At 41.5% G+C, this 22,729-nt stretch overlaps 1 protein-coding gene across 9 annotated transcripts in view; it reads left to right on the top strand.

Annotated features, from left to right (window-relative positions):
* NRF1 (nuclear respiratory factor 1) overlaps positions 1 to 22,729 on the top strand; it is a 133,827-nt gene that overhangs the window by 91,508 nt on the left and 19,590 nt on the right. For all 9 annotated transcript variants that reach the window (XR_002645668.2, XM_022581250.2, XM_022581235.2 and 6 more), the window contains one exon: positions 6,480 to 6,604. Coding sequence is in view for 8 of the 9 variants with exons in the window: in XM_022581250.2 (XP_022436958.1) it covers positions 6,480 to 6,604 (125 nt within the window). In the remaining variant the exon portion in view is untranslated. The remainder of the gene's footprint in view (positions 1 to 6,479; positions 6,605 to 22,729) is intronic.

Here is a 22,729-nt window from a genome sequence, read left to right as displayed (position 1 = left end):
AGTTGAAGTTTAGATTGGCTGTGGTAGACACTAGAAAGCCTAGCTAGGCTTATGTACAGAAGATTTCCATCAAGCTGTATAGTATAGTGGCTGAGAAGAGGGTTCTGAGGTCGTATAGATTCAGGTTTGAATCCTGCCTCTGCCATTTAGTTGCCATTTGATCTGGAGAAAGTTAACCCCTGAGCATTAGTCTCATCATCATTATAATAAGGATAATTTCCATCATGTAGAATCATAAAGATTCAATGAAATGATGTATATAAAACTCTCATCAAAGTGTCTGGCCTGTAATTAGCACTTCAAGAATTATACTTATTATCATTTAACTTATATTTTAAAATTTGTCTACTTAGAATTGTTTACAGCGAGAAGAGATTAAAAGTAGAAGGCCAGTTAAGAAGAGGCAGTCCAGGTATGACTTGTCAAAGGCGTGGAAACTAGTAGTAAGAGTGGAGAAAAAGTGACTGATTTTGAAGGAAGTATGGTAAGGACTTGGTGGTTGGTCAGGTATAAAAAACTGAAACGTACACAAACGCTTCTCCTTCCAGAGTTACCAGTGAGTCCCTGAGTGACCTGGGATAGAAACTTTTTTCTTAGCCCATTGAACCGTATCACTTTTCAGTAACATGAAAGTCTTATTTGATTCCTTACACTTTGACTCAGTCCTACTTGTACCTTTGAGAGAGGACACACAGATAAACTTCCTGAAAGCTATGGCCAGAGTGAAACCCTCCTTCCTTTTGGTCCGGTAACCCCTCACTGTAGCGTGGGGTCTAAAAGGCCACCATCAAAGACCAGAAAAACTTCATTTCATCGAGCCAGCACCTTTGCTATTCCAGTGAAGTGGGAATGTCCTGGGAACCCTGTACATAGTGGAAAACATGAGGCACATTCTGGCTCCCTTTAGTGTAAGGACCAGGGCTTATTTCTAAAGGCAAGGAGGGTAATGGTTTCCCCTGAGGGCTTGTTAACAAACTCAGATGCAGCTGAGGTGGCCACAGTGTTTACTCCAAAGGAAGGAGAATATGGTTCACTGTGGCATGTAGGAGTAAAGAGATGTTGAAATCTGTTTGTAATCAGATAGTTCAACACCCCGATGAGTGTTGGGGGATGGTGTGTTGCAGCCTCTGCTGAGGGTGAAGAAACCAAGCCTGGCAGTGAAGACTAGACTATAGCAGGCTACTAGGGGAACATCATGGGCTTCTAATTCCAGGAGCGGTAACCCACTGTCTAACGTCAGGAGGATTGGACTTAAGACACAAGCCCTTTGTGTTTGCTTCTCTATGGGATGAGACCCATTCCCAGCCTCTCCAAAGAATTCGTTGCTGGAAGTCGTCTTAGTGAAAAGTACACTGCGAATCGGGTCTTTGTTCCTGTGGTAACAAAACGATTTCCTAGAGCTGCTCCCTTCCAGCCTCTCTTTTTCAGGTGCAGATGGAACAAGCATGGTTCTCTAACAATCACCTGCACCTCTGCTGCATTGTAAACAGCAGATGTGGGTGCAGAGCAGAGAGAGAGAGGCAGGCAGGCTACATGGAATGGCAGCTGGAGAACAAGAAGGCAGAGGGGTTCTCTCAGCTGTTGAGGGGAAAGGGGATCAGGGCAGGTGCAGGACAGACCTTTTTTTCAACCATGCTGTTAAAAGAATTTTGTATAGCAAGTTAGAATGAGGGCCCTGGGCTCAAAAAGACAACCTGTAGCCCACCCTCCATACCCAAAAGGGGTATGGAGAAATTGTCATTTAAAAATCTAGAAGCTAGTTAATTTTAATTATTTTCAAAATACAGAATAAATTAACACTTTTAGGAAGGAGATGGAGAGAGAATCAAAGTGAACAAATGAAAAGCAGAGCGTCACACCTCAGACCTGTTCACCCTGAACAACCAGACAGGAAAGGAAATGAAATCACCATTTGCTTGTTGCAATACAGTGATTAATTTGAAGTTTCAGGTCGTTGGTTAAGTTGTCCTAGACTTACATTCCCTCTTACACAAGTCCTGCAAAGCCAGTACAGTCCTTGCACATAGAGACGGGTACATGATAAATATTGGTAGACTGAATCTACATTTGCTCTGGTAGAAATTTATGCGATGTTGTTGACAGGAAGACAGTTTTTACTGAGTGTCTGCTGTGTGTAGTGCTGTGACTCAGTGCTATGGGGAAACAAACGCTCAAGAAAGTTAGAGTTGCTGTTCTTTTGCTGTGAAGAGACTTTGCTTAAAGAAAAGAAGTGAATCATATTTTTAAAGAAAAACTTACTCTTACCTTTTTTTTTTTTTTTTGCGGTACGCGGGCCTCTCACTGTTGTGGCCTCTCCCGTTGCGGAGCACAGGCTCCGGACGCGCAGGCTCAGCGGCCATGGCTCAGGGGCCCAGCCGCTCCGCGGCATGTGGGATCCTCCCGGACCAGGGCACGAACCCGTGTCCCCTGCATCGGCAGGCGGACTCTCAACCACTGCGCCACCAGGGAAGCCCAACTCTTACCATTTTTTAAAATGAAAATATTGACTTAAAATTAGAGATCTTACTAAAATAAAACATGGCTTTAATATATGAACTTGTATTTATTTGTCCAGTAACATGGGATGGACAACCTAGATCAGAAATCCTCTCTGGAAATAGAGGACAGGGACTATGCAACTGCCTCTTTTTCCTGTAGGTGAAGGTGGGACACTTGCAGATAAAACATTGACAGAAAAAAAGGTGGGGGGGGCTTGTTAGAAACTTCTCATTTGTAACTGGTTTGGAAATGACTTTTGTTGAAAAATTGCTAAGTGGTAGCTTAGAGACATTTTGATCCCTACTCACCTTTTAAGTGAAGGTAACCTTTTTCTCGCAGTACAGTTTGATCACTTCCCATGAAGCCTAATGGTTAGAATAGACTTGGGAATGATAGTCTGCTGACCACAGGCATCACCATTGTCTTTTGCACCATGTAAAAGATCCATCCATTGCTGCTTTGCCCCTGGCCCCTGAACAGGGCATGCAGTAACTAACCTCACCGACCTGTGGACCTGTCATCCCTGTCGGACCCCTCATCCCTGGCATCCCAGATTGCTTTAGTTGTTGCTGCTTCACAGCTTTTCTTCCAGCATAACATATTTTAGAAAGGCACTAAAGAAAATGACTTCAAATATTTAGAGCTTCAGACATTATAAAATGGGTATGACTGGATACAGGGACTCTTCCGGGTCAGGGCTTGGGTGGCTGCTCTCCCCCTCATAGCCTGTGAAATTTCACCCTGCAAGCATGTGTCCAAGAGTGGCAGGACATCACCTTTGATGGTCATAGAAATAAGATTATTGTAGATTGTGATAAAAACAGTGGGGAAATGAGCAGTTGCTGAGGTAACCTGTAAACACAGCTCCTATTTCCGTATAAACAGTTCTCATATACCAGCTTTCTTTTTCAAAATACCACACAGCTGAAGCATTTTCCAAAGAATATCCTTTTTGGCTTTCCATGAATTCTCAGGTCAGAGTGTTAAATATTTGTATCGTTAATCCGTGATAGCTGAACACTGCAGAATTGGCTGGTAGTATTATTTGACACAAGTTTCTCAGAAAAATATTAAAAGTTAAGGGTCTAGGCACTAAATAATCATTCGTTTTACTGTCTCTAATAAATAATTATAAAGCATCCTAAAATTAAAATCTACCTTGTAAAAGGTAAAGAATAGCCTTAGTAGTAATTCCAGATCCAGGGTCCACTTTGGCTCTGAATTCATGTTACAGATACTATGGAATGACTGGCTGTGGGTATCACATCGGAAGTACGTTTTAGCACAGAGATTGATCTTAGCTTTTAAAGGGGCTGCGTGGAAACTCTATGATTCTGTTCAGCTTTTTGCTCAACCTCAATTCCATCCCCAAATTTTTTATAAAGGAAGTAAATAAATTTGAAATATGTAATCATGATCTTGAACTAAGTTAAAGGAAACCTGGAAATTAAAAGTTACCACAGCTGAACAAATAGAAAAGGGGGTGGGGGGAATCAGCAGTTTTACATTTAACTTATTTATTTTGAATAAATGTCAAAGAATATTTATATGGGGAAATACCAAGTTAGGTAAGAAAAGCAGGCTATAAAACTGTGTGTACAGTATGATCCTGATTATCTGTTTAAAATTGTGTTTAAGATTAGAAGGAGGGGGCTTCCCTGGTGGCGCAGTGGTTGAGAGTCCACCTGGCGATGCAGAGGACACGGGTTCGTGCCCCGGTCCGGGTTGATCCCACATGCCGCGGAGCGGCTGGGCCTGTGAGCCATGGCCGCTGGGCCTGCGTGTCCGGGGCCTGTGCTCCGCAACGGGAGAGGCCACAACAGTGAGAGGCCCGTATACCGCAAAAAAAAAAAAAGATTAGAAGGAAAATGGCTCTTATCTCTGCATATTTAAAAATTTTCTTTTATACTTAATGAATTTTTACAAGTTTCTACATGCATTTTATTATCAGAGAAAAATAACTTTTTAAACACACACATAACAATTTAAAAAGCAAGGCAAGTTAGCAAGAAGGGGAGAATTTTCTATTTAATGAGACTTTTCTGTCCATTGGACTTCTTAAACTGCTTCCTAACATCCTTATAGTGACCAAGAAGTCTTCCCCAGAAGAATGATTATGTCAGTTGCTTTACTTGTTTGCTGACTCTCTTAGATGAAAGTGACGCTGTTAAGTTTGGTACACATTGCTTTGCCCGCAGTCGTGACACGTTTGCCCTAAACGGTCCACAGCTGCCCCCCGCCCCATCCTCCCCTACAGCTTGTTTTTGCGAGATGACTGCCATAGTTGTGGCAAAGTCTGCAGCTTCAGAACAAAGCTGAATCAACTGGCTTATTCGATGTCAAACCCAGGACTTTGTCCACCTCTGATAAACTAAATGACGCCACCTCCTTTTCTCCATGCCCACTTTTGATACTCCCTCACTAACTGTGCAGAGTGGTACCTGGTACTTTCCCAGGAGAGGTGATGAATTTATCTGGTGGGTTCTTTTTTTCTTTTCTTCCACATTTTAACATCTCTGAAGTTTGGATGGTAAACTATAATCTTACGATTACAATTGTCAGGAACTTTTTTTTTGCCTGTGCTGTGGGACTTGGGGATCTTAGCTCCCTGACCAGTGATCAAACCCGGGCCCTGGCAGTGAAAATATGGAGTCCTAACCACTGGACCACCAGGGAATGCCCAGGAACTTTTCTTTTTTTGCTGGCACATGAAACAGTAATACATTTTATAGTTTGTATCATCATCGAATCAATAAAAGTGGGTATTTATGCATATAGTAAAAGCATACAATAAGGAAAAGAAAAATGGGATACAAACTGCTAGAATAGTGTTTACTATAAATAGATGGCTAATATCTTTCTGTTCTGCAGAGTGTTTGGTTTGCAGTGAAGGGAGGTTTATTATTTCATTATGTTTGTAGAGTCAAGGATTTTGGGCTTATGGTGATAATTTAAACTTTTAAGTGTTAATTTAGTTCTGCCTACCTGTACATGAAGCAAAAGGAAGGGCTGAACTTTGCAAGGTATTAGTCAACCATTACTTTGTATTTGGAATCATGGATGTAAACCAAATTGCTATTATTTGATATATTTTTATGTATCTTTTAAAAATTTTTTATTTTATATTGGAGTATAGTTGATTTACAATGTTGTGTTAGTTTCAGGTGTACAGCAAAGTGATTTATACATATACACATGCCTATTCTTTTTCAGATTCTTTTCCCATATAGGTTATTGCAGAGTATTGAGTAGAGTTATTATTTAATATTAATTGAATAGCAAGTCCAGGTTGCTGACTCCTCACATTATCATCCATCCTTAGCTATAAAAAGGCAGTTTCAGGGCTTCCCTGGTGGCGCAGTGGTTGAGAGTCCGCCTGCCGATGCAGGGGACACGGGTTCGTGCCCCGGTCCGGGAAGATCCCACATGCCGTGGAGCGGCTAGGCCCGTGAGCCATTGCCGCTGGGCCTGCACGTCCGGAGCCGCGACGGGAGAGGCCACAACGGTGAGAGGCCCGCGTACCGCAAAAAAAAACCAAAAACAAACAAAAAGGCAGTTTCAGATGGTCTGCCTTGTGTTACCGTAAAGAGAAAAAGAAAACATTGTGATTGACAACCAAAATGGCTTTTGCATTGTGAATGTGGATCAGAGCTTCCACTATGGCTTACAGGCACTCAATTGATCTTGATAAAGAAGGGACTGGGAATGCGTGCCTTCTGTCCTTAAACACCCATTTCCTAGGTTTAAAGAAAATCTCACATTAGCTGTATAAACGTGAAAGACTTGGGATTTCTCTAGCTATTTATTATTATCATTTAAAAATTGCTCTGATTCTGTCAATAGCCTTATGTGCTGGTAGGCTCACAAACATGGAGTCAGTGGAGAGATCCTAGGAAAGGTTGAAAGTTTGGTTTGTCTTGCTGTAGTGCTATACCTTTATTCAACTCATACATTCCCCCCTCCTCTTTCTATACCCACAGCGAAGCTGCCGCCCATGCTGTCGCCACCCTGGCTGAGGCCACCTTGCAAGGGGGGGGACAGATAGTCCTGTCTGGGGAAACCGCAGCAGCTGTCGGAGCACTTACTGGAGTCCAAGATGCTAATGGTAAGAGAGCATAAATATTTTATTGAATTTCTTCCCTGTTTCCACTTAAACCTTCATGACATGACTGACAACAAACCCTTCAGAATGAGGTTGAACTTTGATTTGAGTTTTTTTATATTGGTAGGCAATTGATACCTAGAAAAATTCTAGGAGCCTCTGATTCCTTTCACTAGTAGGAGACTTGGGGTTTCCTGGGAGGGAAAAAAAGCCATAATAATGGCTACCTAACTGAATGACTTATTTGAAAAGTGACTATTTGCTGTGACAGTACTTGCTGAGAGGGATTTTTAAATTTTCCGTGGGGTACATTTTGTCCATTTTCTCCCATGGGGTAGATCAGTGTCCTTTACTATAGCAGAGACTCTCCTGTGGGCGAGTGCATTGTGGTAGTGAGGAATGTTCTGACTATCTCGAGAAGGGCACCACCATCTCACCACAAGGTCAGCCAGCAGGCTGTGATAAAGGCGCTTTTCTGATTGATGCTCTGGGTTCTGCTTCCTGTTAAATGTGGCCTCACCAAGGACCTCCGGATTGAGCCAATAACTTGCCACCACCCTGCCCTTCTTTCCCGGCTCTTTGACTTCCTGGATATTGGTGATATCCTGAATAAACAAGAGGGATAAAGTTCATAGAAATATGATGACAAAAATTTACAGCTCCAGCCCAGCTCTTTGGATCTACTTCAGCAGGCTCTGGGAGTCAGTAACGAAGTCTTGAGCTGCCCGGGAAGTGCCTCAAAAGCCTGAGTCAAAGAGGAAGACCAGTCCTGTTCTGTGAGACTCTGTGTGACTGTTTATTAAGCTTTTAAACTATACATATAATTAAGTTAAGTAGGACAAATTAACTACTCTATGGTTTTTGGAGATTTGTAGTTTAAAGTCCTGGAAAGAGGATAGATAATGACATACTTTTATTTAGGCAGACAGTTCCTTAATGGCATTTAGTGGCTGAAGGAAAAGTCCCTGGCACTTTTTTTAGGGTAGATCCCTAAGAACTAAATAACATGTTAGTTGGAAAAGTCTTTGAAGAAAGACACAATGCTGCATCCTCCTTCAAAAGTGGGGAGAAGAAAGCACTTCTGTCTCCCAGAGAAGAATAACAGGAAATGTAAAGAGCCATGTGGCTTCTGAGAATCATTTTCTTAAACAAAAAATCACATATTAAAACTACAGCCTGCTTTTTCTGTAGGGCTAGGGGCTTCCATGAACTAACCCGAATAGAGATAAAGTTGATCTTAGCCAGAACACTGCAAGGTAAAGGGCATCTTATAGCCATGTATGTTCAGGGTGAAATGGACCATAGTTGGAATTAAGGAAAACCTCCCTCTTGAGCTTGAATCCTACCCCTATTTCCTTATCTTTTTCTATTCCTCATTTCAGTCCTCATCTACCTTGAACAGAAGATATCTGACTGTGTGACATTCTTCTGAAGTGCAATTCCTGTTATTCACTATGGAACTACTAAAAATAATTCCCTGTGTGGGTTTGATGGGAGACTTTGTTATCCCTTCTAGTGGTCTTGACCTGTCTGGTTGAGGAGAAGAGACTGCTTTATAGTTCTGGCTCCTCCCTAGCCTCACCTTTTCAGGTAGATGAATTTATAGGTAAGTGTAAGGACTCTCTGGGGCTCCCGCCAAGTAGATCTATTCAGCCATGAGATAAAGGTCAACCACACCACTACTGTTGATTCCTGGAAGCTGCTTCTTTTCAGCAGCTTGGGTTGTGTGAATCAGTTGTGTTGACTTCATGTTGTTGGCTGCATTTGTGATAAGAGAAAATTATGATCTACATCCAAAAAGCCAGTGGTTCCCCAAAGCAGACCATTCCCTAGTTTGTGACCTGCTAACATGTGTGAACTCAGACTTGAGAGTTGGATTTACCACTTTCTTGGTGCTATATCAAATCAGACTGTTGAGTTGTGCCTTATCCTAGTAATATTAGGTGAAGGCACATATCATGTCATCTATCCCTTGGGAATCCAGAGGATGAATCTAATATTGGATATGATCCAGGTAATTCTGATGCTCTTTCTGCCTTCTGGCATTTTTACCCAGAGTGCTATAGGATTTACTCTGGGACTTGGAACCAAAATATTCTCATTTAACCAACTAGTTCATCTGTCTGGAATTTCAAGGGTTCCTTTTTCATTATTCTTTCAGATTGTGTCCTATTGGCATTGTTTGTCACTTTTGTCATGACAAGCTTATGGTATCTGCCAGTAGACTAAATTTATTATCAGGAAGAGTTTATTATCAGGAAGATGACAGCAGAACAAGGTGCTATTTGGTAACAGACACTACTGGGGAAAAAAATACATCCCAGATTCCAAAATATGGCTTAAATAAAAATCCTTCTAGCAGATGACTCTTCTAAGAACAATGCGGATATTGACCTGTTCCGACCTGAAGCAGGAGTTTCAGCATCTTCTGGGATGGAACTAGAGGGGATGGAGGACCATTGTGTGTGAAGCTTGACAGAGTACAGTAACCAATGTGAGATGGCTGGGGCAGTGTAGGTCAGTGGTTTTCAAGTAAAGGATAATGACACCTTCATGGCAGAAGTTTAAATTCCAAATTACAAAGGCAGACTGGACAAGAGATCTTGTATCTGAAGACTTCTTTTTTCTGGACCCTATCTCACCCCAACACTGAAGAGACTACTCAAGCACTAGCATTACTCTATTTCATTTATGTTCTCCCTTTTTTTTTTTTTTCTTATTTTAAAATTTTATTTTTTAAAATTTGTTTTATTGAAGTATAGTTGACTTACAATATTGTGTCAATTTCTACTGTGTAACAAATTGATTCAGTTATAATATATATACATACATTCTTTTTCATATTCTTTTCCATTATAGTTTATCACAAGATATTGAGTATAGTTCCCTGTGCTATACAGTAGGACCTTGTTGTTTATCCATTCTCTATATAATAGTTTGCATCTGCTAATCCCAAACTCCCAATCCATCCCTCCCCCACCCCCCCTTAAGTCGGTTATCTTTTTTTTAAAGTTGGCTGTGCTTTTATTAATTTTTTCTGATATTGAAGTTTGCAGTTGGCTGCAGTATTTTTCTTTTTTTCATTTTAACATCTTTATTGGAGTATAATTGCTTTACAATGGTATGTTAGTTTCAGCTTCACAACAAAATGAATCAGTTATATATATACATATGTCCCCATATCTCTTTCCGCTTGCATCTCCCTCCCTCCCACCCTCCCTATCCCACCCCTCCACGCGGTCACAAAGCACCCAGCTGATCTCCCTGTGCTATGCAGCTGCTTCCCACTAGCTATCTACCTTACGTTTGGTAGTGTATATATGTCCCTGCCTCTCTCTCGCTTTGTCACAGTTTACCCTTCCCCCTCCCCATATCCTCAAGTCCATTCTCTAGTAAGTCTGTGTCTTTATTCCTGTTTCACCCCTAGGTTCTTCATGACATTTTTTTTTCTTAAATTCCATATATATGTGTTAGCATATGGTATTTGTCTCTCTCCTTCTGACTTACTTCACTCTGTATGACAGACTCTAGGTCTATCCACCTCATTACAGATAGCTCAATTTCGTTTCTTTTTATGGCTGAGTAATATTCCATTGTATATATGTGCCACATCTTCTTTATCCATTCATCCGATGATGGACACTTAGGTTGTTTCCATCTCCGGGCTATTGTAAATAGAGCTGCAATGAACATTTTGGTACATGATTCTTTTTGAATTATGGTTTTCTCAGGGTATATGCCTAGTAGTGGGATTGCTGGGTCATATGGTAGTTCTATTTGTAGTTTTTTAAGGAACCTCCATACTGTTCTCCACAGTGGCTGTATCAATTTACATTCCCACCAACAGTGTAAGAGGGTTCCCTTTTCTCCACACCCTCTCCAGCATTTATTGTTTCTAGATTTTTTGATGATGGCCATTCTGACTGGTGTGAGATGATATCTCATTGTAGTTTTGATTTGCATTTCTCTAATGATTAGCAATGTTGAGCATTCTTTCATGTGTTTGTTGGCAGTTTGTATATCTTCTTGGGAGAAATGTCTGTTTAGGTCTTCTGCCCATTTTTGGATTGGGTTGTTTGTTTATTTGTTATTAAGCTGCATGAGCTGCTTATAAATTTGGGAGATTAATCCTTTGTCAGTTGCTTCATTTGCAAATATTTTCTCCCATTCTGAGGGTTGTCTTTTGGTCTTGTTTATGGTTTCCTTTGCTGTGCAAAAGCTTTTAAGTTTCATTAGGTCCCATTTGTTTATTTTTGTTTTTATTTCCATTTCTCTAGGAGGTGGGTCAAAAAGGACCTTGCTGTGATTTATGTCATAGAGTGTCCTGCCTATGTTTTCCTCTAAGAGTTTGATAGTTTCTGGCCTTACATTTAGGTCTTTAATCCATTTTGAGTTTATTTTTGTGTATGGTGTTAGGGAGTGATCTAATCTCATACTTTTATATGTAGCTGTCCAGTTTTCCCAGCACCAGTTATTGAAGAGGCTGTCCTTTCTCCACTGTACATTCCTGCCTCCTTTATCAAAGATAAGGTGACCATATGTGCGTGGGTTTATCTCTGGGCTTTCTATCCTGTTCCATTGATCTGTATTTCTGTTTTTGTGCCAGTACCATACTGTCTTGATTACTGTAGCTTTGTAGTATAGTCTGAAGTCAGGAAGCCTGATTCCTCCAGCTCCGCTTTTCGTTCTCAAGATTGCTTTGGCTATTTGGGGTCTTTTGTGTTTCCATATAAATTGTGAAATTTTTTGCTCTAGTTCTGTGAAAAATGCCATTGGTAGTTTGATAGGGATTGCATTGAATCTGTAGATTGCTTTGGGTAGTAGAGTCATTTTCACAATGTTGATTCTTCCAATCCAAGAACATGGTATGTCTCTTCATCTATTTGTATCATCTTTAATTTCTTTCATCAGTATCTTATAATTTTCTGCATACAGGTCTTTTGTCTCCTTAGGTAGGTTTATTCCTAGATATTTTATTCTTTTTGTTGCAATGGTAAATGGGAGTGTTTTCTTGATTTCACTTTCATATTTTTCATCCTTAGTGTATAGGAATGCCAGAGATTTCTGTGCATTAATTTTGTATCCTGCTACTTTAACAAATTCATTGATTAGCTCTAGTAGTTTTCTGGTAGCATCTTTAGGATTCTCTATGTATAGTATCATGTCATCTGCAAATAGTGACAGCTTTACTTCTTCTTTTCTGATTTGGATTCCTTTTATTTTCTTTTCTTCTCTGATTGCTGTGGCTAAAACTTCCAAAACTATGTTGAATAAGAGTGGTGAGAGTGGGCAGCCTTGTCTCGTTCCTGATCTTAGTGGAAATGCTTTCAGTTTTTCACCATTGAGGACAATGTTGGCTGTGGGTTTGTCATATATGGCCTTTATTATGTTGAGGAAAGTTCCCTCTATGCCTACTTTCTGGAGGGTTTTTATCATAAATGGGTGTTGAATTTTGTCAAAAGCTTTCTCTGCATCTATTGAGATGATCATATGGTTTTTCTCCTTCAATTTGTTAATATGGTGTATCACGTTGATTGATTTGCGTATATTGAAGAATCCTTGCATTCCTGGAATAAACCCCACTTGATCATGGTGTATGATCCGTTTAATGTGCTGTTGGATTCTGTTTGCTAGTATTTTGTTGAGGATTTTTGCATCTATGTTCATCAGTGATATTGGCCTGTAGTTTTCTTTCTTTGTGACATCCTTATCTGGTTTTGGTATCAGGGTGATGGTGGCCTCGTAGAATGAGTTGGGGAGTGTTCCTCCCTTGCTAGAAGAGTTTGAGAAGGATAGGTGTTAGCTCTTCTCTAAATGTTTGATAGAATTCGCCTGTGAAGCCATCTGGTCCTGGGCTTTTGTTTGTTGGAAGATTTTTAATCACAGTTTCAATTTCAGTGCTTGTGATTGGTCTGTTCATATTTTCTATTTCTTCCTGATTCAGTCTTGGCAGGTTGTGCCTTTCTAAGAATTTGTCCATTTCTTCCAGGTTGTCCATTTTATTGGCATAGAGTTGCTTGTAGTAATCTCTCATGATCTTTTGTATTTCTGCAGTGTCAGTTGTTACTTATCCTTTTTCGTTTCTACTTCTATTGATTTGAGTCTTCTCCCTTTTTTTCTTGATGAGTCTGGCTAATGGTTTATCAATTTTGTTTATCTTCTCAAAGAACCAGCTTTTAGTTTTATTGATCTTTGCTATCGTTTCCTTCATTTCTTTTTCATTTATTTCTGATCTGATCCTTATGATTTCTTTCCTTCTGCTAACTTTGGGGGTTTTTTGGTTCTTCTTTCTCTAATTGCTTTAGGTGCAAGGTTAGGTTGTTTATTCGAGATGTTTCCTGTTTCTTAAGGTAGGATTATTTTGCTATAAACTTCCCTCTTAGAACTGCTTTTGCTCCATCCCATAGATTTTGAGTCGTCGTGTCTCCATTGTCATTTGTTTCTAGGTATTTTTTGATTTCCTCTTTGATTTCTTCAGTGATCACTTCGGTATTAAGTAGTGTATTGTTTAGCCTCCATGTGTTTGTATTTTTTACAGATCTTTTCCTGTAATTGATATCTAGTCTCATAGCGTTGTGGTCGGAAAAGATACTTGATACAATTTCAATTTTCTTAAATTTACCAAGGCTTGATTTGTGACCCAAGGTATGATCTATCCTGGAGAATGTTCCATGAGCACTTGAGAAAAATGTGTATTCTGTTGTTTTTGGATGGAGTGTCCTATAAATATCAATTAAGTCCATCTTGTTTAATGTATCATTTAAAGCTTGGGTTTCCTTATTTATTTTCATTTTGGATGATCTGTCCATTGGTGAAAGTGGGGTGTTAAAGTCCCCTACTATGAATGTGTTACTGTCGATTTCCCCTTTTATGGCTGTTAGTATTTGCCTTATGTATTGAGGTGCTCCTATGTTGGGTGCATAAATATTTACAATTGTTATATCTTCTTCTTGGATCGATCCCTTGATCATTATGTAGTGTCCTTCTTTGTCTCTTCTAATAGCCTTTATTTTAAAGTCTATTTTGTCTGATTGAGAATTGCTACTCCAGCTTTCTTTTGGTTTCCATTTGCATGAAATATCTTTTTCCATCCCCTTACTTTCAGTCTATATGTGTCTCTAGGTCTGAAGTGGGTTTCTTGTAGACAGCAAATACATGCGTCTTGTTTTTGTATCCATTCAGCCAATCTGTGTCTTTTGGTGGGAGCATTTAGTCCATTTACATTTAAGGTAATTATCGATATGTATGTTCCTATTCCCATTTTCTTAATTGTTTTGGGTTCGTTATTGTAGGTCTTTTCCTTCTCTTGTGTTTCTTGCCTAGAGAAGTTCCTTTAGCAGTTGTTGTAGAGCTGGTTTGGTGGTGCTGAACTCTCTCAGCTTTTGCTTGTCTGTAGAGGTTTTAATTTCTCCATCAAATCTGAATGAGATCCTTGCTGGGTAGAGTAATCTTGGTTGCAGGTGTTTCTCCTTCATCCCTTTAAATATGTCCTGCCACTCCCTTCTGGCTTGCAGAGTTTCTGGTGAAAGATCAGCTGTTAACCTTATGGGGATTCCCTTGTGTCTTATTTGTTGTTTTTCCCTTGCTGCTTTTAATATGTTTTCTTTGTATTTAACTTTTGACAGTTTGATTAATATGTGTCTTGGCGTATTTCTCCTTGGATTTATCCTGTATGGGACTCTCTGTGCTTCCTGGACTTGATTAACTATTTCCTTTCCCATATTAGGGAAGTTTTCAACTATAATCTCTTCAAATATTGTCTCAGTCCCTTTCTTTTTCTATAATTCGAATGTTGGTGCATTTAATGTTGTCCCAGAGGTCTCTGAGACTGTCCTCAGTTCTTTTCATTCTTTTTTCTTTATTCTGCTCTGCAGTAGTTATTTCCACTATTTTATCTTCCAGGACACTTATCCGTTCTTCTGCCTCAGTTATTCTGCTATTGATCCCATCTAGAGTATTTTTCATTTCATTTATTGTGTTGTTCATCATTGCTTGTTTCATCTTTAGTTCTTCTAGGTCCTTGTTAAATGTTTCTTGCATTTTGTCTATTCTATTTCCAAGATTTTGGATCATCTTTACTATCATTATTCTGAATTCTTTTTCAGGTAGACTGCCTATTTCCTCTTCATTTGTTAGGTCTGATGGGTTTTTATCTTGCTCCTTCATCTGCTGTTTGTTTTTCTGTCTTTTCATTTTGCTTATCTTACTGTGTTTGGGGTCTCCTTTTTGCAGGCTGAATGTTCGTAGTTCCTGTTGTTTTTGGTGTCTGTCTCCAGTGGCTAAGGTTGGTTCAGTGGGTTGTGTAGGCTTCCTGGTGGAGGGGACTAGTGCCTGTGTTCTGGTGGATGAGGCTGGATCTTGTCTTTCTGGTGGGCAGGTCCACGTCTGGTGGTGTGTTTTGGGGTGTCAGTAGACTTATTATGGTTTGGGGCAGCCTCTCTGCTAATGGGTGGGGTTGTGTTCCTGTCTTGCTAGTTGTTTGGCATAGGATGTCCAGCACTGTAGCTTGCTGGTCGTTGAGTGAAGCTGGGTGCTAGCGTTGAGATGGAGATCTCTGGGAGATTTTCGCCATTTGATATTATGTGCAGCTGGGAGGCCTCTTGTGGACCAGTGTCCTGAAGTTGGCTCTCCCACCTCAGAGGCACAGCACTAACTCCTGGCTGCAGCACCAAGAGCCTTTCATCCACACGGCTCAGAAGAAAAGGGAGAAAAAGTAGAAAGAAAGAATTAGTAGAAGTAGAAAGAAAGAAAGGAGGGAGGGAGCAAGGAAGGAAGGAGGGAAGGAAGGAAAAAAGAAAGAAAAGATAAAATAAAATAAAGTAAGATAAAATATAATAAAGTTATTAAAATAAAAAAATAATTATTAAGAGGGAAAAAAACCCCCAAAACAAAAAAACGGATGGATAGAACCCTGGAACAAATGGTGGAAGCAAAGCTATACAGACAAAATCTCACACAGAAGCATACACATACACACTCAGAAAAAGAGGAAAAGAGGAAAAAATCATAAATCTTGCTGTCAAAGTCCACCTCCTGAATTTGGGATGATTTGTTGTCTAAAGGAGGGAAGGAAGGAAGGAAAGAAAGAACGAAGATAAAGTAAAATAAAATAAGGTTATTAAAATAAAAAGTAATTATTAAGAAAAAAAAAGACGGACAGATAGAACCCTCGGACAAATGGTGGAAGCAAAGCTATACAGACAAAATCTCACACAGAAGCATACACATACACACAAAAAAAGGAAAAGGGGAAAGAATAATAAATCTTGCTCTCAAAGTCCACCTCCTTAATTTGGGATGATTCGTTGTCTATTCATGTATTTCACAGATGCAGGGTACATCAAGTTGATTGTGGAGCTCTAATCCGCTGCTTCTGCGGCTGCTGGGAGAGATTTCCCTTTCTCTTCTTTGTTCTCACAGCTCCCAGGGGCTCAGCTTTGGATTTGGCCCCGCCTCTGCGTGTAGGTCGCCGGAGGGCGTCTGTTCTTTGCTCAGACAGGACGGGGTTAAAGGAGCCGCTGATTTGGAGGCTCAGGCTCACTCAGGCCGGGGAGAGGGAGGGTCACGGAGTTCAGGGCGAGCTTGCGGTGGCAGAGCCCAGCGTGACGCTGCACCAGCCTGAGGCGCGCCGTGCGTTCTCCCGGGGGAGTTGTCCCTGGATCCCGGGACCCTGGCAGTGGCGCGCTGCACAGGCTCCCCGGAAGGGGGTGTGTGGATAGTGACCTGTGTTCGCGCACAGGCTTCTTGGTGGCGGCAGCAGCAGCCTTAGCGTCTCATGTCTGTCTCTGGGGTCCGCGCCTTTAGCCGCGGCTCACGCCCGTCTCTGGAGCTCCTTTAAGCAGCACTCTTAATCCCCTTTCCTCGCGCACCAGGAAACAAAGAGGGAAGAAAAAGTCTCTTGCCTCTTCAGCAGGTCCAGACTTTTCCCCGGACTCCCTCCCGGCCAGCCGTGGCGCACTAACCCCTGCAGGCTGTGTTCACGCTGCCAACCCCAGTCCTCTCCCTGTGCTCCGACCGAAGCCCCGCCCGCTCCGGCGGGGGAGCAGACAAGCCTCTCGGGCTGGTGAGTGCCGGTCGGCCCTGATCCTCTGTGCTGGAATCTTTCCGCTTTGCCCTCTGCACCCCTGTTGCTGTGCTCTCCTCCGAGGCTCCGAAGCTCCCCCCCTCCGCCACCCGCAGTCTCCGCCCGCGAAGGGGCTTCCTAGTGTGTGGACACTTTTCCTCCTTCACAGCTCCCTCCCGCTGGTGCAGGACCCGTCCCTATCCTTCTGTCTCTGTTTATTCTTTTTTCTTTTGCCCTACCCAAGTACGTGGGGGGGGGGGGGGTTCTTGCCTTTTGGGAGGTCTGAGGTCTTCTGCCAGCGTTCAGTAGGTGTTCTGTAGGAGTTGTTCCACGTGTAGATGTATTTCTGGTGTATCTGTGGGGAGGAAGGTGATCTCCGCGTCTTACTCTTCCGCCATCTTCCCGGAAGTCTCTCCCTTTTTTAATAGTGGTAATTGAGTCTTTGGTCTTTTATGATGGTGTTTCATGGTTTGGTTCAATTCAAAGATTTTCACAGGTGCCTTTCTCTTTGAAATGCTAAGTCTGGGAAAGGCCTCTGGTTGAGTTCCTTCCTTTACCTCTTCTTTTCTTCTTTCTTTTTCTTTTTAACACAGTTATCCCTTGCTTTTCCCCCCAACACATCTTAAGAGGTTGAACAATTTTAAATTGCCCATTGGTTTCCTTTTACTCTGCCATCCTCTGTACCCTAGAACTCCCTTTGCTAATGGACTCCAGAACCAATGAAGGCAGGCTCACACGGGTTGAAGAACTCTCGAGTGATATTCACCTCTTATCCATCCTTGCCATCCATTGTTAGCAATTCTCTAGGGAACCAGATCCACAGATCTTTCAGCTTTCTTCCTATTTCTACAAAAAATAATGAAAAAAGCTAGATGGGGGGAAAAAAAACCAAATAATTGAAGTTCATAGTTAATCAATAAAGGTAATGGGAATCATCTGCTTCAATTATTGTCCATCAAACTTCGTACCAGAGCTGCGGAGAAAGGATCAACATTTTCTAAAATGGCTGACACTTCTTCTGACAACACCACAAGAAAAAAGGGGAGCATAGCATTTCCTGGGGGTGTTTGTTTTGGTTGTTTTGGTCCTGATTATAAAAATCATCTATGATCCCACTACATAGAATGTTAATATTTTGAGGGTTTGTTTTTGTTTTTGTTGAGTTTTTAAAATATGGCCTTTTCTCCCCATTCATAAGGTTTTTTAACCTAATTAAGATCATGTTGTACTATTTCATAACTTATTTTGAAATATCTTCACCATTTTCATGTTAAATATTTTTTGATACTTGCTAATATATGTTTAATACTTGGTAATATATCATCATATTATCCATCATAATAACCAATTCCCTATTGTTGATAATTTAGGCTATTAATAATATTTTTACAACAAAAATAATACTCTTCATCTTGGTATAAAATCTTGTCCATACCTTTGATTCTTTGCTCTCTACATAGCTCATACTTCCTTATACTTACAATAGAACTGTTTAGAACCTGCTTCGTTACCCTTCACCGCAATTGGATAGTAGCATAATTTGCTTTGTGTGTGTGTGTGCCTATTTGGTAGGCAATAAGTTGTATTTCATTTTAATTTGCATTTTTTAATATTAGTGATAGATAATTTTACTTTTTCCTTCATGATTTTATCTACACATGTGTATTTTTGTATTTGTCTATTCGTGTTCTTCACCTGTTTTTCTGCTGAAGTCTTTAACATATGAAGAGTTTTTCCAAATCAGTAAGAGAGAGAAAGATGTAATCCCTTTATTGTATATGTTGCAAGCTTTCCCTGTTTATTTTTATTTCACTTCTGTTACTTTCACTTTTTATTTAATTTTAATTTTAAAAAAATTATTTATTTATTTATTTGGTTGCATTGGGTCTTCGTTGCTGCACACGGGCTTTCTCTGGTTGCATCGAGCAGGGCTACTCTTCGTTGCGGTGAGCGGGCTTCTCATTGCAGTGGTTTCTCTTGTTGCCAAGCTCGGGCTTTAGGTGCTCGGGCTTCAGTAGTTGTGGCTCGTGGGCTCTAGAACGCAGGCTCAGTAGTTGTGGCGCACAGGCTTAGTTGCTCCGCGGCATGTGGGGATCTTCCTGGACCAGGGATCGAACCCGTGTCCCCTGCATTGGCAGGCGGATTCTTAACCACTGCGCCACCAGGGAAGTCCCACTTTCACTTTTATTTCCTTAATTGTTTCTCTTTTTACCTTTATATTTACATAGGCCCCAAGTCAGATCAATATTTATATGCCCGTTCTTCTATGGACTCAATTTTCATTTTAAATACTATAAAATATCTGGAATTTATTTTAGTATATGGCATTAGGTAGGAATCTGAATCATTTTTTTCCCCTACATAATTAATTATTCCAGCATCATTTATCCTGTAAAAAAGGTTGAAATCCATCCTTTTAAAACTGTTTTGAGGGCTTCCCTGGTGGCGCAGTGGTTGAGAGTCCGCCTGCCGATGCAGGGGACACAGGTTCGTGCCCCGGTCCGGGAAGATCCCACATGCCGCGGAGCGGCTGGGCCCGTGAACCATGGCCTCTGAGCCTGCGCGTCCGGAGTCTGTGCTCCGAAATGGGAGAGGCCACAACAGTGAGAGGCCCGTGTACCGCCAAAAAAAAAAAAACTGTTTTGAAATCTCATCTTTATTATGCAGAATTCTTAAGTACACTGTGTAAGGTCTTGTGTGGGGCTCTTTTGTTTCTATTCATCTGTTTGTTCTGTTCTTTATACTGTAATATTTTATTATTTTGATGTTATTCTTAGCAGCTAGTGAAAGGCCTATTTCCAAATTTGAAAAAAATTCAATCAGAATTCCAAAGAGTTTTTTTGCAGAGTGAACTTCACAATAATTTTTAAGTTCATCTGGAAAAATTAAGCCTCATCCTAGAAAAAAATCCTACCAAGCCTGTTAGCAGAACTGCTAAGAAGTTTTAAAATTGACTAATTTAAGGCTTCTCTTCTCCTTCTGCCCCAGTTTTCCCTGGGACAGGGGACATGGGGAGTGTTCATTATGACAAAGATGGACCAGGAGTAGGAGACAAGTGCTCTGAATACTGCCCCAGTGAATTGAATAATGGGACAGTAATTGTTGCTGGAGAATACATTGTCCCTGCTGCAACCGTGTTCATTCTCTTAAGACCAAACCGGATGTATCTTTCTAGACTAAGAAATTGTGGCCATCCATTCTGTTTATGCAGAATTCTATGGAGGCTCAGTTCTTGCGCTTTGAAATTTTAATTTCTCTTTTTTTCCCCAACTTCAATTTCATTTTTGTATTAAAGATGATGGTGGGGGCACTGCCCACTTGTGGTGTACTGCAAGGTAGGACATAGCATTCTTTTCTGCTATTAGCCTTGCATTCTGTCTCTCAGTCCCATTGTCCCATTAATTTTATTTATTTAACAAGCATTTCTATAATGCTTGCTTATGCAAGCACTCTGCTAAGTGTTTTACATGCATTAACTTATCTAAAACTCAGAATATATCTATAAGGTAAACACTATTATCCCCATTTACCATATGGAGAAACTGGGACACAGAAAGTTTTGGTAACTTGACCAGGTTCACACAGAGAGTAGCAGAGTGAAATTTGAATTCAGGCAGTTTGTTTCCAAACTGCTCTGCTCTGCTGCCTCCCTTTGATGGGAACTGTTTCTGTCTGGACTCCACAAATACAGCGTGATGATTGTCTCCCAGTGTTGAACAAATAAGTTTGGAAATGTCAGGGCCTTTATCCCATCTCTGCTGAAGGCCACTTGCCTTTGTCTGGTCTAGCCACAGTGCCCATCTGCCCCAGCTGTTCCTCATGGCTGTAGGGATCCTCTGGTGGTTTCTGATGCCAAGTGCTCCCCTGCTAGCATCCCCACCCACTGCACACGCATGCACGCACATGCACACACAGGCTTTCCTTTGCTCGCCTGGAGAAGCCTATAGGAGTGTGTGTTTCTCTGGTTCTGGAAGTCAGCAGCTGGCCGTCAGATTTAAGTATTTTCAGTGAGCTGGTTACTTTGCACTTAGTGAACATAAGAGGGATGGGTGGGTGCTGTTTATTTTTTATTTATTTAATTTTTATTTTTGGCACGCACACACGGCTTGTGGGATCTTAGCTCCCCAGCCAGGGATTGAACCCAGGCCCGGCAGTGAAAGCACCAAGTCCTAACCACTGGACCGCCAGGGAATTCCTGGGTGGGTGCTGTTTAGAACGAGGGGACACTGTCTGGGGCAGAAGTAGATGATGGTCAGAAGGGAGTAAATGCAGCTGAAGAGTTATTTTCTCACCTTCTAGAATCCTCTACCCAAGCCCTCCTGCTGCCCTTCAATTTATGCCAGGGCTCTTTCAGCCTCCCCACCTGTTTCCAGGGAAATAGAGAATGAGGTGTTAGGGTTGGGGAATGTGGGAAAGGGCTCAGGGGAGTTTACATTTCTGCTTAGAGCAAGTTGACTGGCTAATTTGCTTCCCCTGCTACTCACTGAAGCTTTCCCCTTGGCTCTGCCTCCAGCCCTTGATTTCATCCCCAGAGCGTTCGTAAAGTACATCTTTCTCTGTTGTCCGACACCTGGAGACCATCCACTACCTGCTCTGTCCTAGTTGAGACCGGGGGCCAGCTACCTTCCTCATGCCCTGAATGAAGAGAAGTGGACTAGGGGGCTGGTCTGTTTAAAAATTGAAGCTGGTTACAAGGGCATTCACATTATACTCGCAGAAAGAGCAGCCCTTCTCATTTCTTTCAGTGCCATACGTCCCTCTCTGTTCTGGCATGGCCCTGGCAACGGTCCTGCTGCTGAGGTTCCCCCTTAAGGTTCGTAGATATAAAATTTCCTACAACCCAAAGACCCCACTCAGTCTTGCTGCACTGTGTAACACATGTACATTTTACTACCCATCCCAATTGCCAGATCAAACTAAATCAATTTTCAGATTCTTTCAGAAAAAACACTTTATCTTCTTTTCACATTGACCATGTTATCACTTTCATCTCCCTGTTTTCCTCTGACCTTTTTATAAACTTTAAAAATATATATATGGGGCTTCCCTGGTGGCGCAGTGGTTGAGAGTCCGCCTGCCGATGCAGGGGACACGGGTTCGTGCCCCGGTCCGGGAAGCTCCCACATGCTGCAGAGCAGCTGGGCCCGTGAGCCATGCCCACTGAGCCTGTGCGTCTGGAGCCTGTGCTCCGCAACGGGAGAGGCCACAACAGTGAGAGGCCCGTGTACCACAAAAACAAACAAAAATAAACAAACAAAAAATATATATTTATGTTTTCCCAGTTGAATTTAATCTCAACCATGCTCATTGGAATGCCTTTTTTTAAAAAAAAATTGGCCTTCTTAACAAGGGGGATAAAAGAGTAGGTGGATGAGGACAGAAACATGGAGTTCAGATAAGGGAGCAGGACTTTTGGGTGGGGCCCTTGCATGAGGAACACACATTCCTATCCTGCAAGGCCTCCCAAATGAGACGGGATGGCTGAAAGGTCTGTCCTGTACTTATTATAAAGAGGTAAGCCCAGCTGGACCTGAAGGGGGCAACATGTGTGTGTTTTAATTTTCTGTGGAAACCTACTTTATGTATATTATACGAATGTTAGGGCATCCTTAACCTGGGTCTGTGGACCCTGAGAAATTCTGCAGAAAGGTTTTATATTTTTCTGGGGTCCATAGCTTTGATCAGATGTGCAAATAGATCAGAGAGAGCTCCCATTTCCCCACCCCACCCCCCAAATTAAGAACCTCTGCTATAGAGAGTGTGGCTAGGGTCATTTCACTTTGTGAGTATCTGGTGTGGCACTGAGAATAAAAGGAGGGGCAAGGGAGATGGGAGGACCTGCAGACCTAGACGGATACTCTGAAAGCTGCACCACTACCAAGCTCTGTGTTCTAGCACATTAACCTCTCTGAGCCTTCGCTGTAAAATTAGGATGGTGATAGTTCCATGCTCATAAGGTGGTTGTGAGCATTGAACAAAATGAGTCCTGTGAAGTGCTTAGCATAGTGCTTGGCATCGTACGATGGCTATAGAGCCATCGTAAACACGAAATTATTATTAGCTGT

Source organism: Delphinapterus leucas, chromosome 9 (assembly GCF_059928025.1).
Source record: "Delphinapterus leucas isolate spDelLeu-1000000601 "Yukka" chromosome 9, BTC_Dleu_Yukka2, whole genome shotgun sequence".
Classification (NCBI taxonomy): domain Eukaryota; kingdom Metazoa; phylum Chordata; class Mammalia; order Artiodactyla; family Monodontidae; genus Delphinapterus; species Delphinapterus leucas.
This window is presented reverse-complemented; position numbering and strand designations above follow the sequence as displayed.